The sequence below is a fragment of the Oryzias latipes genome, chromosome 19, assembly GCF_002234675.1.
Source record: "Oryzias latipes chromosome 19, ASM223467v1".
Classification (NCBI taxonomy): domain Eukaryota; kingdom Metazoa; phylum Chordata; class Actinopteri; order Beloniformes; family Adrianichthyidae; genus Oryzias; species Oryzias latipes.
The window spans coordinates 4825100-4847056 of NC_019877.2; the positions used below are offsets into that span (position 1 = coordinate 4825100).

The 21957-nt window shown below is 36.0% G+C and overlaps 1 protein-coding gene across 2 annotated transcripts in view; it reads left to right on the plus strand.

Annotated features, from left to right (window-relative positions):
• Nucleotides 1-21957, plus strand: part of LOC101167570 (zinc finger protein 385D) — a 52249-nt gene that overhangs the window by 18212 nt on the left and 12080 nt on the right. Inside the window, exon 2 of one of the 2 annotated variants that reach the window (XM_004078277.4) lies at nucleotides 5731-6021. In XM_004078277.4, the coding sequence (XP_004078325.2) occupies nucleotides 5731-6021 (291 nt within the window). Of the gene's footprint in view, nucleotides 1-5730; nucleotides 6022-13254; nucleotides 13485-21957 lie in introns of those variants that run through there. The other variant, XM_020710288.2, reaches the window with a different exon arrangement.

A 21957-nucleotide genomic window follows, 5' to 3' on the forward strand; every position in this document is an offset into this window, starting at 1 on the left:
ACCAGCCCTATCCATACCTTCACCTAACACTTGTGGGTTGTAAACAAAAACATGAGATCAGGAATAGAGATAGAGACATGACTTCCCTTCACAGGAGTGACCAAGGATATCCCTTGAAAACCTGATCTGAAGCTCAGTCATCGAGGAGAAGCTCAGACTCCACATCAAGAAGAGACAGCTGAGGTGGTTTGGACGTTTGACAACAATGTCACCCTGATGCTTCCCTGGTAAAGTGTTACTGTAAGAGGTGCCCAGACAGGGTGGAAGGGGGTCACTCAGTCTTAGATTCCTGCCCTTGTTTTCCCAGCTAAAGAAAGTTAAGACTTAAAATCTTCAAATAAAATTGATTTAGGACAAGGTTGGGTCGCACTAAAGGTGCAATAACAAGAGATGTAGCGGGTTAAGAAAGTGGATAGACGGACAGATGGATGGATGGAAGTTCAGGAGGAGAACCCTCGGGTCGATCCTCTGTGTAGATTGTCCTCCAGTCGCTGATCAAGTAACGTCACATGCCTAAAGCTGATTTTGTGATTGGTTTACGCGACGCGCCAACCTGGCCAAAGTTCAGATTTTTTAACTTGTGTGTTTTTAACATGGCGCAAAGCCCAAATTATGCCGGAACGCTCAAATTGCGCAGATGCCAGACCGAAGCACCCAATGCTTTAATCGCACTGCGTCTGATCACGCCCCCCCTGACGTGCAAATTAAAGCAAGCTTGTCCTTTTGTAAACTGGCAAAAAATGTCATGACGTTGGTTAAAATGTGGTTTGGAAATGACTATTGTTGAAATGTGTCAATATGTGATGACAGTCCTAATGCAGTTTGACTCTGATGCTAAAAATTTATACATTTTCCTCCGAACAAATTTCCAAATCAGAGCTGCCCATATTTCCTGAAACCTGCTCAACAAATGCAGCTTTTTTGTGCTTTTTTTTCTTTTCTGGACAAATTACACCATGATTGGCCTGCAATTTGTGAAGAAATTGCTCAGTCATGTTCAAAGAGGATGGGCAAGGTTGCCTAGCGACACCGCTGTAATTGTAGTGCACCTGTTATTCACTTGTTCAATATTCATTCTGGGTGTCAGTTGCCTAAAAGAGTCGGTTCAACATGCGAGTCGTTTGTTGATGACTCTGTAGATTTAATGAGGCTTTTACCTAAAATTTGCCCCACCCCCCCACCCCATCAGTCTATAAATATGCATCCCGCGAAGCGATCATCGAATACATCAAAATTATTACTCATATTTCCCCACCGTTCGTTTTTTTCTATTCCAGTCCGAGCTCTTCATCGGCTGTCATCTGTTGTTGATGTCATGGAACAGCGCTGACAGGTGCCGCCGTGAAAGAACACATGCTGGCCTCTGTCTGCTCTAATACTGTAATGAAAAGACCATATGTCTGTGCCAAAACATCCCATTCACAGCAGCCTTGTGTTTGGGAGCTGAAAGGTTTTCCCCATCTTTTAATACTTCTGGATTAGATTATCTTATTCCAGGAAGTTTCCCTGAACGCCACCTAGAAAGAACTAAAAAAGTTTGCAGTTCCAGGAGGATTAAAAGCCTGGAGGGATGTTGGATTTTTGCCATCTTAATTCTTAAAGGCCGCTCTAAATACAGTGCTACTTTCTCTGAAAGATATTCTTAGGCTGCCTTGTAGTTATACATCCAGGAGGCTTCGATTGTATAGAGACAGATGGGCAGACTTTGTGCTTCAGAAAGAAAAATAGCCTCTGGAGTGTAATAAATACACTGTAAAGTACAGTTGCTTGGATGAGGCAGCTGTATGTGTGAAACTGTCACACGATACTGTGACCCAATGGGAAAAGGACAACATTCACATTCTGGTTGGGTGATTGTTCTGTAATTTAAAAATGTGTAAACAAGAACAGAATAAACATAACTCAAAAAACTACAGATCACTTCCGCCAAAATCAGTTCTAAGTCATTGACCCTTTAAAGAAAAAAAAAGGTGTTTTTCATGTTTTTAACATGTTCCTGTGGGCCATTTTTTTCTTTTCTTAGTTTTTGATGGTGGAAGACATGTAATACACAAATTAAGCTAACATTCTCATAAAAAGTATTCAAAAAAATATTTTTTAAATTCAAATTCAATTCAAATGTTTTTTCTGTGACAGAATTGGTTGATTTTTGAAAGCACTTACCTAAGGCTGCTTTTCTCTGCTTAGAATCCGCTAAAATATCTTGATTGCTTAAACGGTTGTAGAGTTACATAAGGCAAAAAATGTAGTCGCTGAAGCTAAAGCTCAGATGTTAAAGGGGCTATATACAATGCTATTCTTAATACTTTTATGGTAAACTATGACCATGTACATGATAATATATTACAAAATAACATTTTTTTAATTAAATATTCGTTATTTTCCTGAGCTCGTGTCCAACCCGGAAGTAAGACGACACGACCCTCGCATCGGTCTTGGTAGCGTGTCTGGATCTCGCCCATGAAAACCAACAACATCCAAACTTTTGCATAGATGGATGTGCATATGGTGCAAATAAAATAAATGAGTTTAGCCGATCACCACAGCTCTGTGGAGAAAGTGGGTGTGTGTTTTTGCCTGGGGATGGTGCTGGCAGCGCAGACTCTTCCTGGAAGGGGCTGATCCCCACATTGGGATGTCACAATGTGAGGACCCCCTTGTTTTCATGGACTGGGAGGGGCTGGTGCTGAGAGAGCAGGTTTTAGAGGAATACTCAGAAATGCGTGAACAGATAAAAATACTGCTTTGGGGTTTCTTTTCATGAGGAATGAACATTATAATACACTTAAAAGCTCAAAAAAGTTGATTTTGCAATGTCATTGTTCAGGTTCCTTCATTCTTTTCTTTGCAGATGATTTTCTCTTAGAAGAACATGTTTGTTAAAGGTCACGGAGAAACAGTTTGTGCCTTAAGGTGGGCATACAGGTGAAGAGGGCACCCTAGCTGGTCAAGATGGCTGAATAAAACAGCATTCGTGGTTAAGTTAGTTTAAGAGGATATTGAATTTACATTTTTTGTAATTAAATGATACTTTCATTTAAATAAATTCACCTCTGAAAGCATAATTAATATAAACTGTTGAGGCTGGGAGAAAATAAGCATTTCCTTCCCATCAAATGCATTTAACATAAAGCAAACATCTGTTTATTTACGGGGGCATCCATGTGGATAACATTACACTGGAGCTACAAGTGGGTCCCTTGATAGAGTAGTTTGTAAAGCTGACAGGTCATTTTCCTGCAGCTGCCTCCAGCCATAAAGCAAAGAGGTGGAGCGTCACAGAAGGGGATGAAGGTAGCTGAGCTATTTCTCATATTTGCCCTTCTTTATTGACTAATGACAAGATCAATCAATTCAAATTATAATTGGCCTTCTTGTGTGTATCATTTTGAATGCCTTTCTTTAATTTCAAATTTAAATCTGACTTTTCTGGTCTAAGACCCTGATCCTGGTCTGGGCTCAGTTCAGAGGTTGAGATGTCTCACTTTTAGGGCTGTTATGGGATGACTTGCTTTTTTGGGAAGATGTACGGTCAAAGGGTCGTTTATGGACCTTTTGAGCCAGGTGGGGTTTTCTGGTGTAATATCAGTCTGTGTTATTTTACCATATAGGTTTTGTGAGCCTCCAACCCACCAGGTCAAAATCCTCCTAAATTTAGAAATCAGTTACAGTAATACATGAAATGTGTCGTAATAAATGAAAAATATATTTATATTTACTGGTAGTCATTTTAAGCACCAGGTGTGTATGTCTAAAATAGTATTCCAGTGAAAAACCATTAACAAATGTATGTTATTATTGTAAAAAAGGCTGAAAAAGTCCAGACAGATCCAGGGGTTTGCTTTTCATCTCTATAAGGTCCGTTCTTTAGAGAGTCTACCATCCGACAGGCTCAGGAGTGCTGTCATTTAAAGGGGGGGGGTAAACAGGTTGACCACCAAGTGGAATGTAGATACTGTGTTCATAGATAAAGGTACTCCGATGCTGGAGTCCTCACTGACTTCTGTGGAGCCAAAGTCCTGTTTGGTTCACACGGCTCTGTAGTGTAAAAGTATTACATTTATTTTTAGCGTATGGTATTATTTTGATAGGAGGGTTTTCAATACTTTTGAAGGGTTAAAGATTAAAGATCTAAACACCCTTGATGCAGGAAGATGCACTTTTGCAGATTTTCCTCCCGGTAGCCTCTAGACTTTACACATCATTGGGTTATTTTTCTTTTATATTCTGCTCTCTGTTCCTGTACTGCTGCCGCAATAAGGAAATTTCCCCATTGAGGGACTGATAAAGGAATATCTTATCTTATCTTATCTTATTTATTGTATTTAGTGCTATTTAATATCTGTTATAATCTGATTTATTATTATTATTTGTTTTTTGAGCTAAGGTTAGCAAATCAATCAATTTCTCCATCGTGGGTTTTATTATTTTCAAAATAACCTTCTGACAGAAAACTACAGCATTGGGCAATTCTGCTAACTTGAAACATTCCCATCAGCACAGGGATCTGTTTGGTATTTGACAGATTTCATTTTATATTTTTGCATAGTTGTCATAATCTTGTTCTGATCAGATCAGATCAAAAAATGATAATTAGCTTGAAAAACGTGATGTCAGTCTGGGTTAAAGTTACCACGTAAAAATATGTATTCAGTTTATTTATTTGAAAAATGTACATTCAAATGTAAAATTAACGTTTTTGACCGAACTGCTTTTTATTGCACAGAAATACTCAATACAACAATAATTTGATGGACATTTTTTTATGTCGACATCCAAACACTTAGCCTTGCATAAACATTACATTTATTGGTAATATTGTTGTTGCAGATTTTGTTTCTTGCGGATAGTTAATTTGCAAGTTTTATTAAAAATTTTTGAAGATTCGCTTGTTTTATAGGATGAAATGCCTTTTTTTATATATACACATATCTACTTTTTTGGTGATGTGTACAGAGACTCCCCGTTCCAGTTAGCATCTTCAGCAGTTGTAGCTCATTCTTGCTCCTACCAGACCGCCAGGCTTTCTTGCAGATAATTGAGATGATAGGCAGCCGCTTTGAAGTCCGTTTTGCTGGTCGGCGGTTGATGAATTCCAGTGAACACATTTCCATTCTGCTTTCATCTTTTCAAATGACTTTTTTTTTTCCAGAGCAGCTAACATTTTGCCGATGATAGTTTCCGGTTGGAGAGGTTTGGAGAGGAGGGAGGCTATGTTCAACCAAGACAGGGGATGGGATGTTCAACGCCGTGAGGGCTTAATTGATGCCATTATCATATAAACAGAGGCAAAGCAGAGAATTCACTCAGACTTTGGGTTTTTTGCATTGGCAGCCCAGCTCGTTGCAGCATCGTTTATCCTGTCAACGCTGTGATTTTTCAGCCATTATAGGTATTGAAGCAACAAAGGAACACGGCGCCTCGTGTGACAGCGAAAGGGCTTTTATTATCCCATAAAGGCTGGCATGTTAGAATGTGATACTTGTGTCAAGCCATTTAACAGTGTGTTAAACATATTAACACATGTATTTGGACAGGTTTGTGCAAACTGACACTCTGGATGAGGATAAATCCACATCAGCATTTCATACAAAAACCAAAGCATTTGTCCTCCACAGGAAAACATGCTCCTCTGTTGCCCCCTTGTGGACAGATCAGTAACATACAGGATACTTTCACCTCTCTTTTTCTGATCTCTTAAACATGTTTTCTTTTCTTTTCTTTTTTCAGAAATGAAGGAGTCAAGAAAGAGTGAACTGGTGGATAAAAAGTCTCCCTCCAAAAACAAGAAGGGTCGAAATAACGAAGAACAAGATGAGGAGGAAAATGCAGAGGTCAAGACAGTTAGGGATGGGCTCAAACCCAGGTGGGAGCGCCGCCACAGAAGTAGCAGTGCAACCATGTGCCAAGTCTGCAACATACAGCTGAACTCCAACGCTCAGGCACAGATCCATTACAGAGGAAAGACTCACCAGAGGAGACTGCGGCGACTGGCAAAAGCCGTCCGTGCAGGATGCACAGGTTTGGGTTTTTCTTATTTTCACTTTTTCTGAGGTTTCTCTGCTAAAAGAACACATTTATCCCTTTATTTCACAAAATTTTATTTTGGTATGTCAAAAACAGTGTTAACCTTGGAAAAGAACTGAATGTTTCATCTCCCGTTGTGACAGAAAGACCCTTCATGGCAGTGGCACATTGGCCTGTACAAATCAATTCAATAAATAGCCCAGTATTACTGCACAGTTGTCTTAACGGGCCTCACTCATCATACAAAACATATAATCAGTTCTAAAATACAATAGCTGAATTCTAGACTAAACTAAACTGCAAAAATCTAAATTGGGAGATAACGTGAACCATTTAGTAGAATTGAGAATCCACAAAGATATATGGGGGGGGGTAGGATTTAAGATTAACCGCTATGCATATATGTGTTAAGCATTGATTGAGAACGGTATATTGTTTTTTGCAGGTTTTTGGTGCAAAAATTTGAAATAAGTTTGCAACTTTATAGCTTAAACGTGAGTGAATGGCTTGTATATGAGCTATGTTGTTTAAACAGAGGGTTTGACCTAACACCTGGGATAAAAATAGGTAATGAAATAAGGATTGGGATCCACATAAACAAAAAAACAGGCTTTCTGTTCTATGTTTAAATGTAAAGTGTTGCATTAAGCCTTGTGCTAGGCACTTTAGCGCTGGGAGTTGGGTCATCTAGACCCACTAGACAGTGGGCTGAACCTTTTTTTTTCAATGATTTGTGATCTTCACTGGTGTCCATGGATTACATGAAATCTTTCTACCTTTATCCACCTTTGTCATGGTAGGGAGAACACGTCAATGTAAGGGTGGGGTCAACTAAGATGGCACAAGGGTTAACATGGCTGCTGAATGAAAATTGTGCTGAAAAAGTTCATTAAAAACAAAAATGACATTATAATATAAAATAGGGTTTTATATCAAATCAAAATGTATTTATGATTCCAGATGAACCTCTGGTATTTCCATGTGTTTTTGCGCACCTGCTTTGTTGATGGGCCATTAATCACCTTCAGTCTCCACCACCTGTGTCACTCCACACGCTGACCAACTCCATCAATCTGCATTTGAGGGGAAAAATGTCTCTAATGAACAACTGGCCAATGAAATATTTTTTAAATCATGATAAATGAGTCTGTCTGTCACTCTTGGCTTGTCACACATTTACCTCTTCCAAGCTAACAGCACATTAGATTAAATTACCTTCATGTCCATAGTTTCATTTGTCCCCTGATCTGGATCTCAGCTTTACATCATCTGAATGTTATCGACTGTTTCTGCGTCAGATAATAACCTTTCCACATCATCATTCTTACTTAAGAGTTTTAGACTAATCTAATTCGAGATGAGACGTGTGCGATTGGAACGGTGGCCGTTGTGGCTTGTCTGTAAACATAGATGGTTGCCCGAAAGCCTTTTTGCTCTCATCTGCAGTTGATGACGGTCCACAAGAACTCTGCAGCTTTGTGAGGAACCTACAGGAACACCTCAGCATTTACAAGCTTAACTTTTTATTAATGATCAATAATTATTAGTTACATAATTAATAATTAATCCATCAATTATAAATTTTAAGTGCTTTTTTAGTGTTATTTATTATCTATCTGCTGTTTCTAAGAGCTATGTTAAGATAATTTCCTCTTTGTGGGATAAATAAAGTTCTAATCTATTTTATTCTATTTCTTTCTATTCTATTTGATTCATTTTACAATTCAACACAAAATACTTTTTTTTTACACATTTCCATTAAAAAACAATATTTTGGCTATGGAAACAAGGGATTTGAACTGAGTAAAGGTAGAGCTTTCCTTAAATGTATCAAATAATTCATAAAATTAGAAATTCTTATTGTAAAATCTACCTGAAAGTAGTTGTTTTTTTGCCTGAAAACTACAAGAAAACACTTAAAGGAAACCTGGTAAATGCTTTTTTGAATTAGAAACAATGAAATTTTGATTTGTTGCTCTAACCTGAAATGATTAAAAGTCAATGCCTGATTTAAACATAAAAAATACTTCTGAACTGTTGTAGTAAATCATAAGTGTTTGCTCCCTCAGTGTAAATATAAGCTGTTATTTTATTCATTTTAAAGTTTACCGTATTTTCATTGTCAAGCAAAGAATAGGATTTCTCATACACTGTGCAGCTTGAATGGTTTTATAATTAAAAAATAAAACAGTGACAGAAAATTAAATAAAAACCAACCCACTCTTTTACCCTCTCCCCTACTCTCTAGTAACAAATTCATTCAGTGACCCCACACATAATGAATACTTTTAAATGTTAAATATTAAAAGAAACTTAATTAGCAAAGAGCAATGGAAAATCCTTCCATTTTTGTTTACGCATGAAAACATCTTTCTTAGAGTCTTCACTTTTTATCTGTGAAACATCCAGGAACCAAGTTTTTTCATCTAAATCATTGAAGAAATTGTTCTTTCAAATGCTTTCCGGACATCAAATAAGTTCCCAGCAGTCTTTTTTTTCTTTTTTTTCCCAGTAAAATAAGAACATTTATCTCTTTTCCAGACAGGTAATTTAAATGGGATAGTGGCTATAAGGCTAAAGATAAATAAACACTGCCTTTTTACACCCACACACAGCAGCATTTAAACATCCTGTTGTTGTTTAGTGATTACAAAGCCATAGAGTCGCAGTAAGAGCTTGATTTACTCGCCACGTCCCAGGCATGGTGATGAAAGTGGAGCGGATCTTTTTGTCAGAAAGAATTGGTGTATTTTTGGATGGCTGCAGCTGATTTGTTCCATGTTAGTCACAGTTCCCAGAAAATAGCAAAGAGAACAGCTGGATAGAAACAGTGCAAAATGCTGGGCTTTTTTGCAAAAACAGACAATTATTTTTGCAAAATTGTTCTGCTGCACTACTTTATGTACGTGCACTGAAAAGGTTGCACTATACATAGTTTTTTTCTGACTTTAAGGGTTGTTTTTCACACTAAGACTGTACAGGACAAGTTTATTAGCATATAACTAAGGTGGTTCTCCAAAAAGTAAACTGCATCCATTGCTCCTTGTTGTAAATCCTCTGGGAGAGAAACTGTTGCTTTTCAGAGCTAAAAAATACCTTTCGAGTATCTTTGTTTACTAAAACGTTTATTATATTAACAAAACTAATCTTAAAATTGCATTTCTGAGTATTTCTTTATTCAGCTTGTTGTAAATCAGGAGCAGACAGAAAAAAATGCAGTTTAAAAAAGAAACTCCCTGCTCCATTCTACTCCGCAACGGGGGAGGGGAAGGGGGATGGGGTTACCCTTTACCAACGGTCCCGTCAACAACTTCTGAACACTTAAATAAAAAATCTAATGACATGAACCAAACATCCTACCAGAGTTTGGCATCTAGCAGATAACTATGGTGGAACCGCAAACCAAAAAATAAACTGCATCCACTGCTGCTTTGTTTGAATACCCTATGAGAGCAAAACAAAACTATTGTCCTCCAAATCTTAAGACACACTTTTGAGCATCTTGATAAATCAAAAGAGTCTCTGTAATTTACGTTCAAACCTTGGTTTTGTACAAAGTTTAACATAATTCATTAAGAAATATAAAAATCATCATGGGTTTTCATTTAAATATTTGGCTGTCAGCCATTGGAACGTCCTTCAAACCAAATGTAAACACAACAGGTAAATAAAAATAAAGGCAGAAAACCTTTTTTTTTAATTAAAATGATGTGTGGATGACAAATATTTCAATACATCCACAGTGTTAAAGTTAAATCAAGCACTAAAGTATGAGGAAAAAGAACTGAATCTAAACTATTCCTGAAAATGTTTAATGTCTTGTGGGTTTTTATTAGCTACAATAAAATGAAACTATAATTTATATATTAGATAGGATGTTCAATATTTGAGACAGTACAGCAGTAAAGCCTTTGTTCTCAACTGGCATAACTTTCTCTTTATTTAGCCTCCAGATGAGATTGCACAAATGAAAAGAGATTTTAATAGACTGAATCTCACACTGGGACCCTTTAGAGAATAGAACAGAGAAAATCTCTTCTATGGTTCCAAACAGTCATCTCAGTTCAGGTTTATGGTGTTTCACATTTGTAGCAGAAAATAAATGAATGACGTCCTTTAGGTTAATCCCACATCAATCTAATCTAAAAAAGCGCTGTGGTCATCTGACATTTCTCCTTTTACATAATTTGTCTGAATGAAATGTTTGCAGATATTGAAAATCACTTCCTTTGATGTTTTTCTCTTAAAAAAAAAAATCATAAAATGCAACATTATTTAAAGATTTCAAGGTCTCCAAAGTTTTACTTTTGGGTCCATTTTTAGTTCCTCCTGGTTTGAATCAAATCCGGGAACAGAAACTGGAAATTTGGTTAAACAAATCTTAGTCCAGCATCAAAATTTATTTTTTTCTTCATAATAAATAAGTAATCAATAACCAATCTTTTCTCCTAAGAATTCTTTCTTTTAAAAAAAGGGGGGGAAAAGAGCATATTAACTTGAGTAATAGTAGTTGGGATTTATGGTTTCAAAGAAGCAATCGTTGAAGCGTTTGGAAGTACAACAGATAAATAAAAGAACCTTCATGCCTTAAAATGGGACATTGATCAGCTAAACGTTTGTGCTTTAAGGTTACAATCTGAAAAACACAGAAAATGCTGCAGAAATGTCCTTATTTCAGAGATCCCACTTGATTTGTCAGCTTGCATAGTGTTTCAGAAAGTGGCACTAATGCAGAAAAAGGAGTTGATATCAGCTAATGCACAGACCTCTTCAGAGTTATGCTTGAAGTAGCATCTTTCTTTTGTCTGTATTAGTTTATTTCTGATTTTTTTACCTAATGAACTGATTTTCTTTAGTGATATAGATATCTGTGTGTGTTGGAATGGCGCTTCTAAACATTTAAAACATTTCTAAGCAAATATTTATCCCCAAAAGCCCAACCAGTATGCCAAATTTATTAAACTTAAAACCGAACTGTTCCAAAAACTATTACATGCTGATCAATTGATAAAGTCTTAAGGATTTGTAGCCTCAATGTCTATAAAAGGTCCATGTTTTTCAGGTGAATTAAAAAAAAAGAAATCATGATTTGTGGAGTTAACATGCGATCATTCTGCTTTAGGCCATTTCTCTGCACTTCAAATGCAGAAGCCTGAGTTCAAGTGTAAAACTGTCAAGATGTGTCAGCGTTCAGCCTCCATGCAAACCTGATTCAAGTGGACAAGGAGCCAGCAAGGAGCACACAGGGGAGACACAAGCTGCCGAGGTGTTTACATCTTATTAGATCCTTAAGATTCTTTAAATTTAAGGAGGTCATTTGGCTTAGGTGGTTAGAAAGAATCCTGTTTGGCTTGAATCTCCTTCAGGTGAAAGACATACTAAACTCAAACCACAGAGTGTAACACTGTAACACGCTGACACTGGTATTTGGGTTTTATACCAAACAAGCGCCTTTGCTAAATAAATCTCGTGAATCTTGCTCCAGGGTTTTTCTTTCTCAGCTCTATTTTGATATACAAAAAACAAACCACAATAATTCATTTCTGCTCTGTTATCACTTTTTAAACAGTAGCCACTTCTGTGAATTAAAGGGGACGTCATTCATTTTTCACCACCAAATCCGAGTCCCTGATTGGTCAAAATTCAGCTTTCAACATGTGTTTAATGACAATGCATAGAGCTCAAAAACAGTTGTAGATAATTGTGTAACTAAACGAGAATGTAAGAGTTTTGACAGCGGAAGCCCAAAACGCACATTCACATGGACTTTTCATTGGAAGTGGCAGCTTGAACGCATGTTGCAGAGGACGATGTGAACGTAGCTTTACTACCAACCTTAATGCAACACATAAAAAAAAACGAATACCACTAAGATAAACATTACTGTGACTATGGTAACTCCCAACCTTGTGAGTAACGTGTAAAATAAAATCACCAACACCGCTACATTTTAGCCGCATTAGCGTATTCTCGTAAACACCTAAGCTTGTTTGCAGCAGATATAATCCATATATAAAACACTCTGGATTATAAAGTAGTTTTTTTTAAATAAATTAAGGCTCCAACAGCTCGAAAACACTCAGTCCTTTCATCCAAACTGACAGGAGTGTTTTAAGCAGACAAGTTTTATAATTTGACTTTTTGCATCTTAAGTGGAAATAGCATAAAATGCGCATTTCTAAGATGCGTTCCAGTATTGGTTCTCCAAACTCTCAAAATCGTATCAAATATTAATTAAATTTTTTATTCCAATTGTCAACTGTATCTAAAATAAAGTCATTTCCAGGACTTATTTCAGTAAACTGAACTTCCGTCTCATTTTTAGTACTCTTATTTTGAAGATTTATTTACTTCCTGTGATAGTGGCGCATTCAGTTTGTTTAGTTTGAGTACTTAAAATTCAGCCTTATTCTGTTGGCTATTTTAAAGCAATATTAAACAGTGCCTGAAGTGTATTTTTACTATACTCTACTATATTTATAAAGATCACGAATTTGTGATCTTGGACATCAAAAATATTCATGTTTGTGTTTTTCTGAAAGAGTTCGTAGATATCCATATTTGGATACTCGGCCTAGTTATTGATCACATAATAACAATTTAAAAAACACTGACAAAACAACATGTTAAACAGAGGAATGCATCTGTCACAGACTATTTTTGGCCTAAATGTCGGTTTGTCGACTGCAATCCAACTGGCAAAAGGTTTTATTCAGCCTTCATACAAAATGCTGATTCTCCTGTTGTAGATTAATAAGCAAACACGCAGCTGCTTTTTCAAATGAAATCTAAGCATTCTTCAGCTGAACTCAGCTGTTTAGTTAAATCGGTGATCATATCAGTCACAATTTGGTGTTGGAGAGAAAAAAATAATGACTTTGCACCACATGAGCAACTTCTGCAAACCTGGAGTGCTGGAACCATTGATTGTAATCATCTGCAGAAGGAAAACAGCAGCAGGTGACCTCAAGGTGAACAATTAGATGCAGGTTTTAAAATATTTTCTCCTTAATGATGGAAGATGAGGAGAGGGCAAAAGATGCCTTGCAGACTATCTGGGTCACTTTAAGGGAGCACAGGAGAAAGTGACAGCAGAGGAATACGAGTGAGAAGAAATGAGAGATGTGGCGTGTTTCTTGTTGTTAATAGCCACTCATGCTCCAGCTCCCTCTCCTTCCTCCTCCCTCAGCCTCGTCCTCCTTCGCTCTGCCTTACATTGTCAAACCCACCGAAGATGCACTCGCTCTTCAGATACTCGCAGCTTTTGATTTGCAGTATCAAAGACTGGGATTTCAGCTGGTTGCAACATTGATCCAATAAAGGATTATCACCTTTTGCAGAGAAGCAACCAGACAGAATTCTTGAAGGGAACCTGTGTGTTGGTTTTGTTCAACTTTTTTGACTTCATCCAATAAGGAGATTTGAGGAATTAAAAAAGCACATGGAGATGCTGTTGGGTAAGCGTCAACACTTTCAACATGGGTCGGGTTGGACTTATTGGGTTTTAATAGGCGCATAACAATTCATTTTAACAACGATGGGATTCATATCATAATTTGTGGTTGACGATACGATTGACGAAGAATTCAAGCAGTGTGACTCAGAGATAAATACCGGGGTACTGAACAGTGCAGATGAAGTTTGGATTCCTTTCAAGATAATCAAGTGTAAATTGAATATGTGTACAAACAAACAAGTAAACAAGAATTTATGGCAAATCCATTCAAATTTTAGTTTCATAAAGTTCATCCCACTGTTGTTTTTCCACATCAAAAGAAACCAAAGGAAACATTATTAGAACATTGTACCACACTGCAGAAGTTCTTTACTACATTCAGTGTTTCCACACATTGTTTTAGAATGATGGACTGATCATTTTATGTTGTCTTCTTATGTGTGCTATCCGCTGTGATGCACTTAAACCTTTAAATAAACCCACCCAAATGATATTTTCCAATACCCATATAATTGATTTATTTTATTTTGAAACAATTTTATAGTATAGTTATTGTTTTTTTTGTTTTTTGAATTTTCTTTATTGAAAACGCACATATTAAAATTGTACATTGCTTTGACAGATTACATTGTTCTTGCTTTCTCGGTTTTAAATTAAAAAAAAAACGTGAGGGAGCAGGGATTTTCAAAACATAAATGGTATGGCATGATTTCAGTGGTGTTTCAGATAAAGTCTGATCTTATAGGCTTTACATATTCTGTCCATATAGACCAAGTAGCGTAAAAAAAAACATCCAGACGTATTTGTAATGAGTGTGGGATTCTTTCCATTATAAAAATTCGTTCTACAACATCAATCCAGTCCTCTGTCGTTGGTTGTTCCGGTTTAGGCCATTTCCTGGTTATTGCTTTCTTACTGGCTGCCAGTAGAATGTAGAGCAGTTTCTTATTTTTGTTGTCTAGGCCATCAATTTGACTCAAAAACAGACTTTCAAAGGACAAGGGGAAAACAATAGAAAATACATTTTGCAGATGTTCATGTATGTCAGACCAATACTTCTTGATAAACACTAGTCCTGCACGATATACCGCAAATTTATCGTTATCGCAATATCCAGCTCTGCAATAGGCATATCGCAAAAGATTGCGAATATCGCAATAAATCGTAAACCCAAAATGTGTTAAAACAATCTTATGGCAGCTTGATGCATTTAACGAATCAAATAAATCCCTTTATGCCTTGACCAATCAGATGGAGGCCTATTATGTTAGATGTTTGTCACCTATGTCGATGAGGGTCATTTGGAGTGTAATTTTAAACTGTTGCAATGAAATGGGAATGATGTTTTTGGTATTTTTCTATTTTTTTATATACCGCAAATTATATCGTTATCGCAATATTAATCTCTAATATCGCATATCGCAAGTTTTCCTCATATCGTGCAGCCCTAATAAACACACAGTCCCAAAATAGATGAAAGTGATTGGCTCCATTATTACCGCACCACCAACATTTACTACTTCCTAGGTATTTTTTCTGAGAGAGTGTAGTAAAAAACCTCATTATGTTCTTCCAACAGAATTCACACCACATGCTTGATCCTGTTGTGATCCATTGTTTCCGACATACTTGTTCCCAATCCTCCTCTGTTTATAGTGAGCCCTCCTTCTCGCTCCCATTATTCCTTTACGTAGTACGTGTTCTTATAATGGTAAAGTTTGTTTTGATTCTGGTTGGCTTATAGGAATATGAATCGATTCCTTGATCATGTCGGATAATCGTTCCACTGCTAGGTTTTATTCCTGCGTGCTGGCTTGTGGGTACTCACCTGCCACTGTTTTACAACAACGACTTCCCATCATTTGTCAAGGGCAAACTCGCCTCCTGCCTCCAATCTGCCTCGATTTGCTTCACAAAACGGGCAACTGACCCCTTTTGATGAAGTGTGAGGATCAGACCAACGCAATGCCGCTGTTACCCAGATGTGTCAAGTCATTTGAAGCCTCGCAAGAAGACTGCTGCTATCGGCGAGCAGATTGCTGGCAATTATGTCTTAGCCTCTCAAGGGAAATCTGCTCAGATTAGCTCACATAATTAGGGGCTGTTGAAGATAAAAGCAGTGTGGTGAAAGCTATTTGTTTAGGTTTATGTTTTTAGATTTAATCAAATGTTTATTCAGGCTGTGCATATATAGTCTTGCCCTTTTGAATATTTAACTTTACCACTTTTGTAGATTAAGACCTGCATGCTTTTAGATGAACTGGTAAAAAGATTAGAATAAAAACCAAAAAAAAACATTACATTAAATACCTAAACAGAGGGGGGAGAGATATACATTTTTCGTATTAAAAAAAAAGAAAAATGTAAAAAAAAAAAAAAGGGAAGGAAGGACGTTTTTTTTAGGTTTCAACAGTTTTTTTGATACTTATGCTATTTTTTGGCAAGTTTTGTTTTGCAAAACAGTTTTTTTTAAAAATATTTTGGGATTGAAAAAAAGCAATCTCACAAAGTGCTTTTGTGAGATTGGGTTAAAATTATATGTGGTTTCAAAAGTAAAAAAGCCTTAACTCTGAAGCAAAAGATGGATCTCCTTTGATAGTTTCTGCTGTAGAAGCATTAAAATGAAATTTTTATTAGTAATTATCTGTATTTAGTAGCACTTGACAGCACTTTCATATGTTGAAAATACAACAAATATTTTGTGTCGCAACATTGAGAGTTTTTTCTTTAAACGGCAGATTAAGAAGATCAAAGGAAGCAGTTGAAGAGACGATAAGTTTAGAGTTTTGCTGGTGGCCATTCTTTCTGCAACCAACCACTGTCAGCGGTTGGTTGATGTTGCAGTGACAGCGTGGTGTCTGTATTTAGCAAATGAGCCGTGGACTTATAAACATACAGGATAAAAGGCACTTTTACACAGAAATTAGGCGAAAAAGCATGCGGATGGTCACTGATTTATGACTGGAGTCTCCTTCTGTCGCTATCATAAAGGCATTAAGTATTTATAAACATTAGATCACAATAATAAAGATTACCTGCACATTTTTTGCAGACTGGTAGATAATTTAATAGATGAGAATCTGCTGCAGTTTCAGATTAACCAGCAAAACCTTTTACAAATCTAAGATAAATTTAAAGACCCACTCCACTAAACATTGGGTTTTTGGTGATTTTAACATGTTCTTGTAACATTATTTTTATGATGGAAGACAAATATAAAGAAAATTAAGCTTAAAATTGGATTTATGAGTCACGTTTTCCAGTAAACATCCACAGAAAGATCATCACTGTTGCTCATTCGTCCAGCTGGGATTCATCAAGCAGCGGAGTTAGCAAACTGTAACTCTAAATCTTACTCTAAATGTCAAAAAGCATCAATAGGTACGGCTGCTATACTGATATTGTAGATGAGTAACATTAAGTAATTGTCTTTAATCAAACCTTTGAAGCAGATTTTTCCTATCATTCTGTTGGCCTTCAATACCTTCTAACGTCAATTTCCGTGGATGTATTTACCTGTACATTCACCTATTTTTACGATACTATATTAAACTGAATTTGAAAGTTATTTAAGTGACAGATTTGGAGGCATATTTAGCATTTAAACTCTAAAAATATATAAACAACTCACACAAATGATGGAGGACAGCCGTAGGGTAATATTTGAGCGACTAGCATGTCTAGCAGACCGTACGCTGTTTTTTTTTTCCAACTGATGTAGATGTTTACACTGCACTCGGTTAAAAAATTAACCAATTTAGCTTTGCTTCAGCTTTGAAAAATCTTCTAAGGTGAACCTGTCTTCTGTCCTCTGAGGCCTCTCGTGTCCGATTCGTCGGAATCACGCCACCAGACAGCGTGTCACATTTACCACAGCTCGGAGAGGGTCATCGAGACAGAAAAGCTTCTAATTACCAAGTTCACCAGGCGGAAAAAAGCTCTGCACACACTTTAAATACCAATGAGCATTTGCTGCACATTTTCCAGCTGCCGTTCAGGAGGCCTGATTGGACTCTTATCTCAGTTCAACAGATGGTAACAGTTTATTTTTGAGTGCGTTTGCTACAGACGCGCAGCAAACGCAAGCATTAATCTTTCTGAGCAGCAATAATCTTTAAGTGCTTGTTCATCTTTGGCTGTTGTGCAGCAAAAACTAAAATAAAATAAAGATAACCATTTCATAGCAGCTGTGTTTGTTTGAAAGCGAACGCTAAATTTGGGGAAAACAAAGACATTTAATTGGGACCTATTTGGTAATTTTGCCAAAAGCAGCAATAAAAAGCTACAGTTAATTTACATTTTTTTTATAGTTTTAACCATTTCTCTTTTTAAATATAGTCCTTTGTAAAAGAAAATCTATTAAATGTTTATGGATCAGAAAAGGAGAAATGCCTAAAAATACTTCATTTCTTGTTCTGCCAGCTGATGTTGTTCATTGTGGCTCAAACTCTTTTGTCACAATACACTTATTTAGAGAGCACACACAATACAACAGGGACTTTCTTTTCTTTTTTTTTTCATTTCTTTTTCCCCCCAACAGAATCAGATTCCAGCAGAGCTGTCTTTGGCGCTTTGAATGGTCTCTAATTTCTCTGTCAAAAATGTCTATAGCACTGTGCCTGTTGTGTAAGCACTGAATGCCATTGCCATTGCTGCAGTGCACCAAACTTGTGTGTTTTATGACTCAGCAAAAGCTGCATGCTATTATAGAGAGAAGGCGAAACCATTTCAGTTTAACAGTGAGTGTCACAGGTGAAGGTTGTGACAGTTTTTGCTAAATGTGGCCTCATAGTAGTGCTTTTTCTGTTATGTCCTTATTTTGTTTGTAAAACTACAGAAAGTTTTGGATTTTAAAGGCCCACTCTGATGGAAATGGTGGGTTTTTTTATGTTTTAAAAAGTTCTTGTAGCATTTTTCTGATGATGGAGGACATATATTAATTGCATTTCTAAGTATCTATTTATTCCAATTGTTGTGAATCAGGAGCAAACAAAAAATGTTGGAAAGAGAGTTCCCAGCTCTGCTCTGCTCCATTCTGATGCATCTGCTTGCAGACAACTAGATTCATGTACGTCTTTGTTTTCCTCGTCCGAGCTGGAATCTGCCTCTAAACTGTATGACTGGATCTCTCCAGCATTGCTCACCATTTTTGTTGCACTGCTATTGTTAGGTTGGGGGTATCAGGGGCTGTAAGCTAGCAGGAGAGCATGAAAAGAGAGAGCTCTCATTGATGGGAAAGGGGGTCGGTGTTGCTCACAACTTTCTGATGAGGTGAATTTCTTATGAACTACTATGACTCTGCAGAAAATATGTCTTCGAAAATGACCAATTTTCTATTTTTTGTGCTTCTTTTGTTTGTTATACTTTACTGCAAGTTTTAAAATCTCAAGATTTACCCTCAGTAGTTTTTGGTGGCATATGTCAGTTTCACAAAGTAGTAAACTCTACTATAAATTGTAAAATTTAAATTTCTCATTTTTATAGAAATTGAAATATGAACACACAAAACAAAAAGCAACAACTAGATTAAAGTAAAAAAAATTTGTTGTATGAATTTTGAATGGTAACTTTATTTACAGACTGGAGGATACTATTGAAGTGGCAATGTTATTTCTTCTTTAATATTAAAGATTCTTTGAGCTTTTGATAGAAAAACCACATCATGCCCCTTTCTCTCACTACAATGCTGTAAAAATGATCATCTAAAGGTGTCAGTTTTTATGCCATGTTCTCTACAAAATGCAATTAATAAACTTCTCCCCCTTCTTCTTTTTATGATTCCATCCCCACAAACCACTGAGATTGATTTCACATTTTTTGCAGAAGAAACCAGCGTCACTCTAACTGAAACATTTAGTGTTTTAGCCCATCGCAGCAGGAGAACAAACTTCTCTCTTTCTCTGCCTCTCAACCACAGTTCACTGCACTGCAATTCAATTAAAACTATTGGCATTAGGGATAAACGAATGGGCCTGATAAATAAATAAATAAAAATGGAATGTGGATAAATCAGTAAACAATCCATAATTGAAAGTGTTTTGAGTTGTTGTGCAGGGTAAAAGAGCAGCCAATGAAACATGTTGGATAAACTAAAAGGAGGTTAACATGCTACCCAGTTTTGAGGCTTACTTTAAAGGATTTAGGATAACAAGGACGATTAACAAAATATCTTGAAACAAATGTTTTTTTTTCCTTTCCTTTTTAGGTCACATTCCATTTTTTTTTCTTTTTTTGTTTAGCATCCTCAGATCCTGTTTGTCAGCCTTTTTTAAACTTTATTCTCTATCACTCTCTATCACTGACACCATCACACTTCTCCCCCACAGAGGTAAATAGACTATACATATAAATTGAACCGAACAGAATTATTGTGTCATGATAACTGTCAATAAGAAACGTATACATAAATACAAAATTGTGCTTAAATTAACACTTTTTGCACAACTTAAAATAAAAAAACATGAATACAACACTTAGTTTTACATCTGTTTTGAAAAAGACTTGTCTTTGTTTTAAATAGGACTCTTGCTTGTCTTGAATACAAAATTTCCTGTTAACAATCTGTCAGAATTACGTCAGAGGGTCACAGGCAAATACATCGAGTCCCGAAACATTGATTCCACTGAGACGTCAAAGACGCATGCTATTCACAACAGACATGTTAAACATAAAATTCAATGTTGTATTCATATTTTTCTGCAATGTTGTGCAAAAATTATTAATTAACTTTGTCTTTATGCATGCGTTTCTTATTGACAGATACCTTACCCCAAACAAAATGACGGAAAAAACAAGTGCAATTGTCAACAAACACATGTGAATAATGAGAAAACAGGTTGTCTTTGAATCATTGTTAAATCGTGGTAAAATTCAACATACTGAGGTAAATCTACTCAATTAAATGAATAATACAAGTTTAAAAGGACACCATGTTAGAATCATGTTAACATGTGGAGTACAGTGCCGCGCTTTTGGTACAGTTTATCAGCTATTAGTGTTTTACAACAGAAAATCTTAAGATTTAGACCTAACACAGCACTTAAATACATACATTTTGGGATTAAAACAAGCATTAAGCATAGTTTATGAAAAATATTCAAGAAGCAAATCATGGACACTGGAAATGCTATTCTGTGTTAATACATTTTTGAAGGATTTTTATTTAAAAAAATGACCCAGTTCTCTCAATTGAGATGCTTTGATGGTTGAGTTGTAACAGAACAAGACTCAGACAGGACGCCCCATAGAGTTGAACAGAATGTTAAACCCCATTTTACAATGATGGCCAAAAGCTTTTTTATTAGTTGAATCACAAGCAGGTAATACTCTTTATTGTTCCCTCATAGAAAAACAGAAATAAAAAAATGTAAATACTTCAGGATATTTGTTACTTTTTAAGAAGGTTTTCTAGTTGTAGTGTAAATGTAAGATCAAGGCAGTTTGCTGCATATATTCAATTATAGGACTGCATACATTTTACATTTATATTTTTTAATTTTTCTGTTTTTATTTTTCTCACACTTCCTTTTAAAACCAAATTAGATGTGGTAAAGTTAGACATTTCAGGTTAATCCTGCAATTATTAAAGATAAAAGTAGAAAACTGGAGAAACATTTTTTATGCTATATGTGTTGAGCAAAGAGAAATACTTTTTTTATTTTTTCATGGACTCATTTTCATAAACATGATATTTTTGTGTTTCTATAAATTTCATTTATAGAATATTTATTTCATTTTTTTATAAACGTCTTGTTTTTTTAATTTACTTATTTGTTTTAATCTTTTTTGTCATATTTGTGAGTTGTTAATAGTCGTCTTTTTTAGCTACTAAATCCAAACCTGAAATCTTTCACAATAATTTTTAACCTTTTTTTCTCTATTATCTTTCTTAAATTCATATTTCCTTTTTTTTGCATCCAATCTCGGAATCTATTTTGCTTGCTCTCATTTCATTTTCAACTTTTAGTAATATTTATTTTAAATTATCTTTATCTGGTGGTTTAAAGCACTTTTACCTATTTATCTAGCATTTATTTGATCTCAGGACAGTCTGCACTGAGCCAAACCCTCTCTAATCACCCTGCTTACGTAAGACACATTTACATTTTAATGTACGGCACTAATGCAGCTTCATGTCTAGACACAGGTCGAGGAATTGTGGCCTTTTTAGAATGAGCAGTCTGAAAGAATGTAGGTCAAACAGAGTGTGGTGAGATGCTGTGTGGATGGAGATTTTGTGGTAGGATAAAATGGCTTTGGGGTTTAACAAAACCAATATTTTTAATGCAAAGCATTAAAGTTCTGCAAGGAAGGAGTAGAGCACAACTACTCTAGAAAAAAGGTACTTTTCAAAACAGGTTAAAAATATAGATTAAAAGATGTTTTTTCTTGTCATAAGAGACAGTATTTGCCAATGGAACTGGTAGAATTTCTCCTGGTAAGATTTCTTGAAATAAGTACTGATATTATGCCCT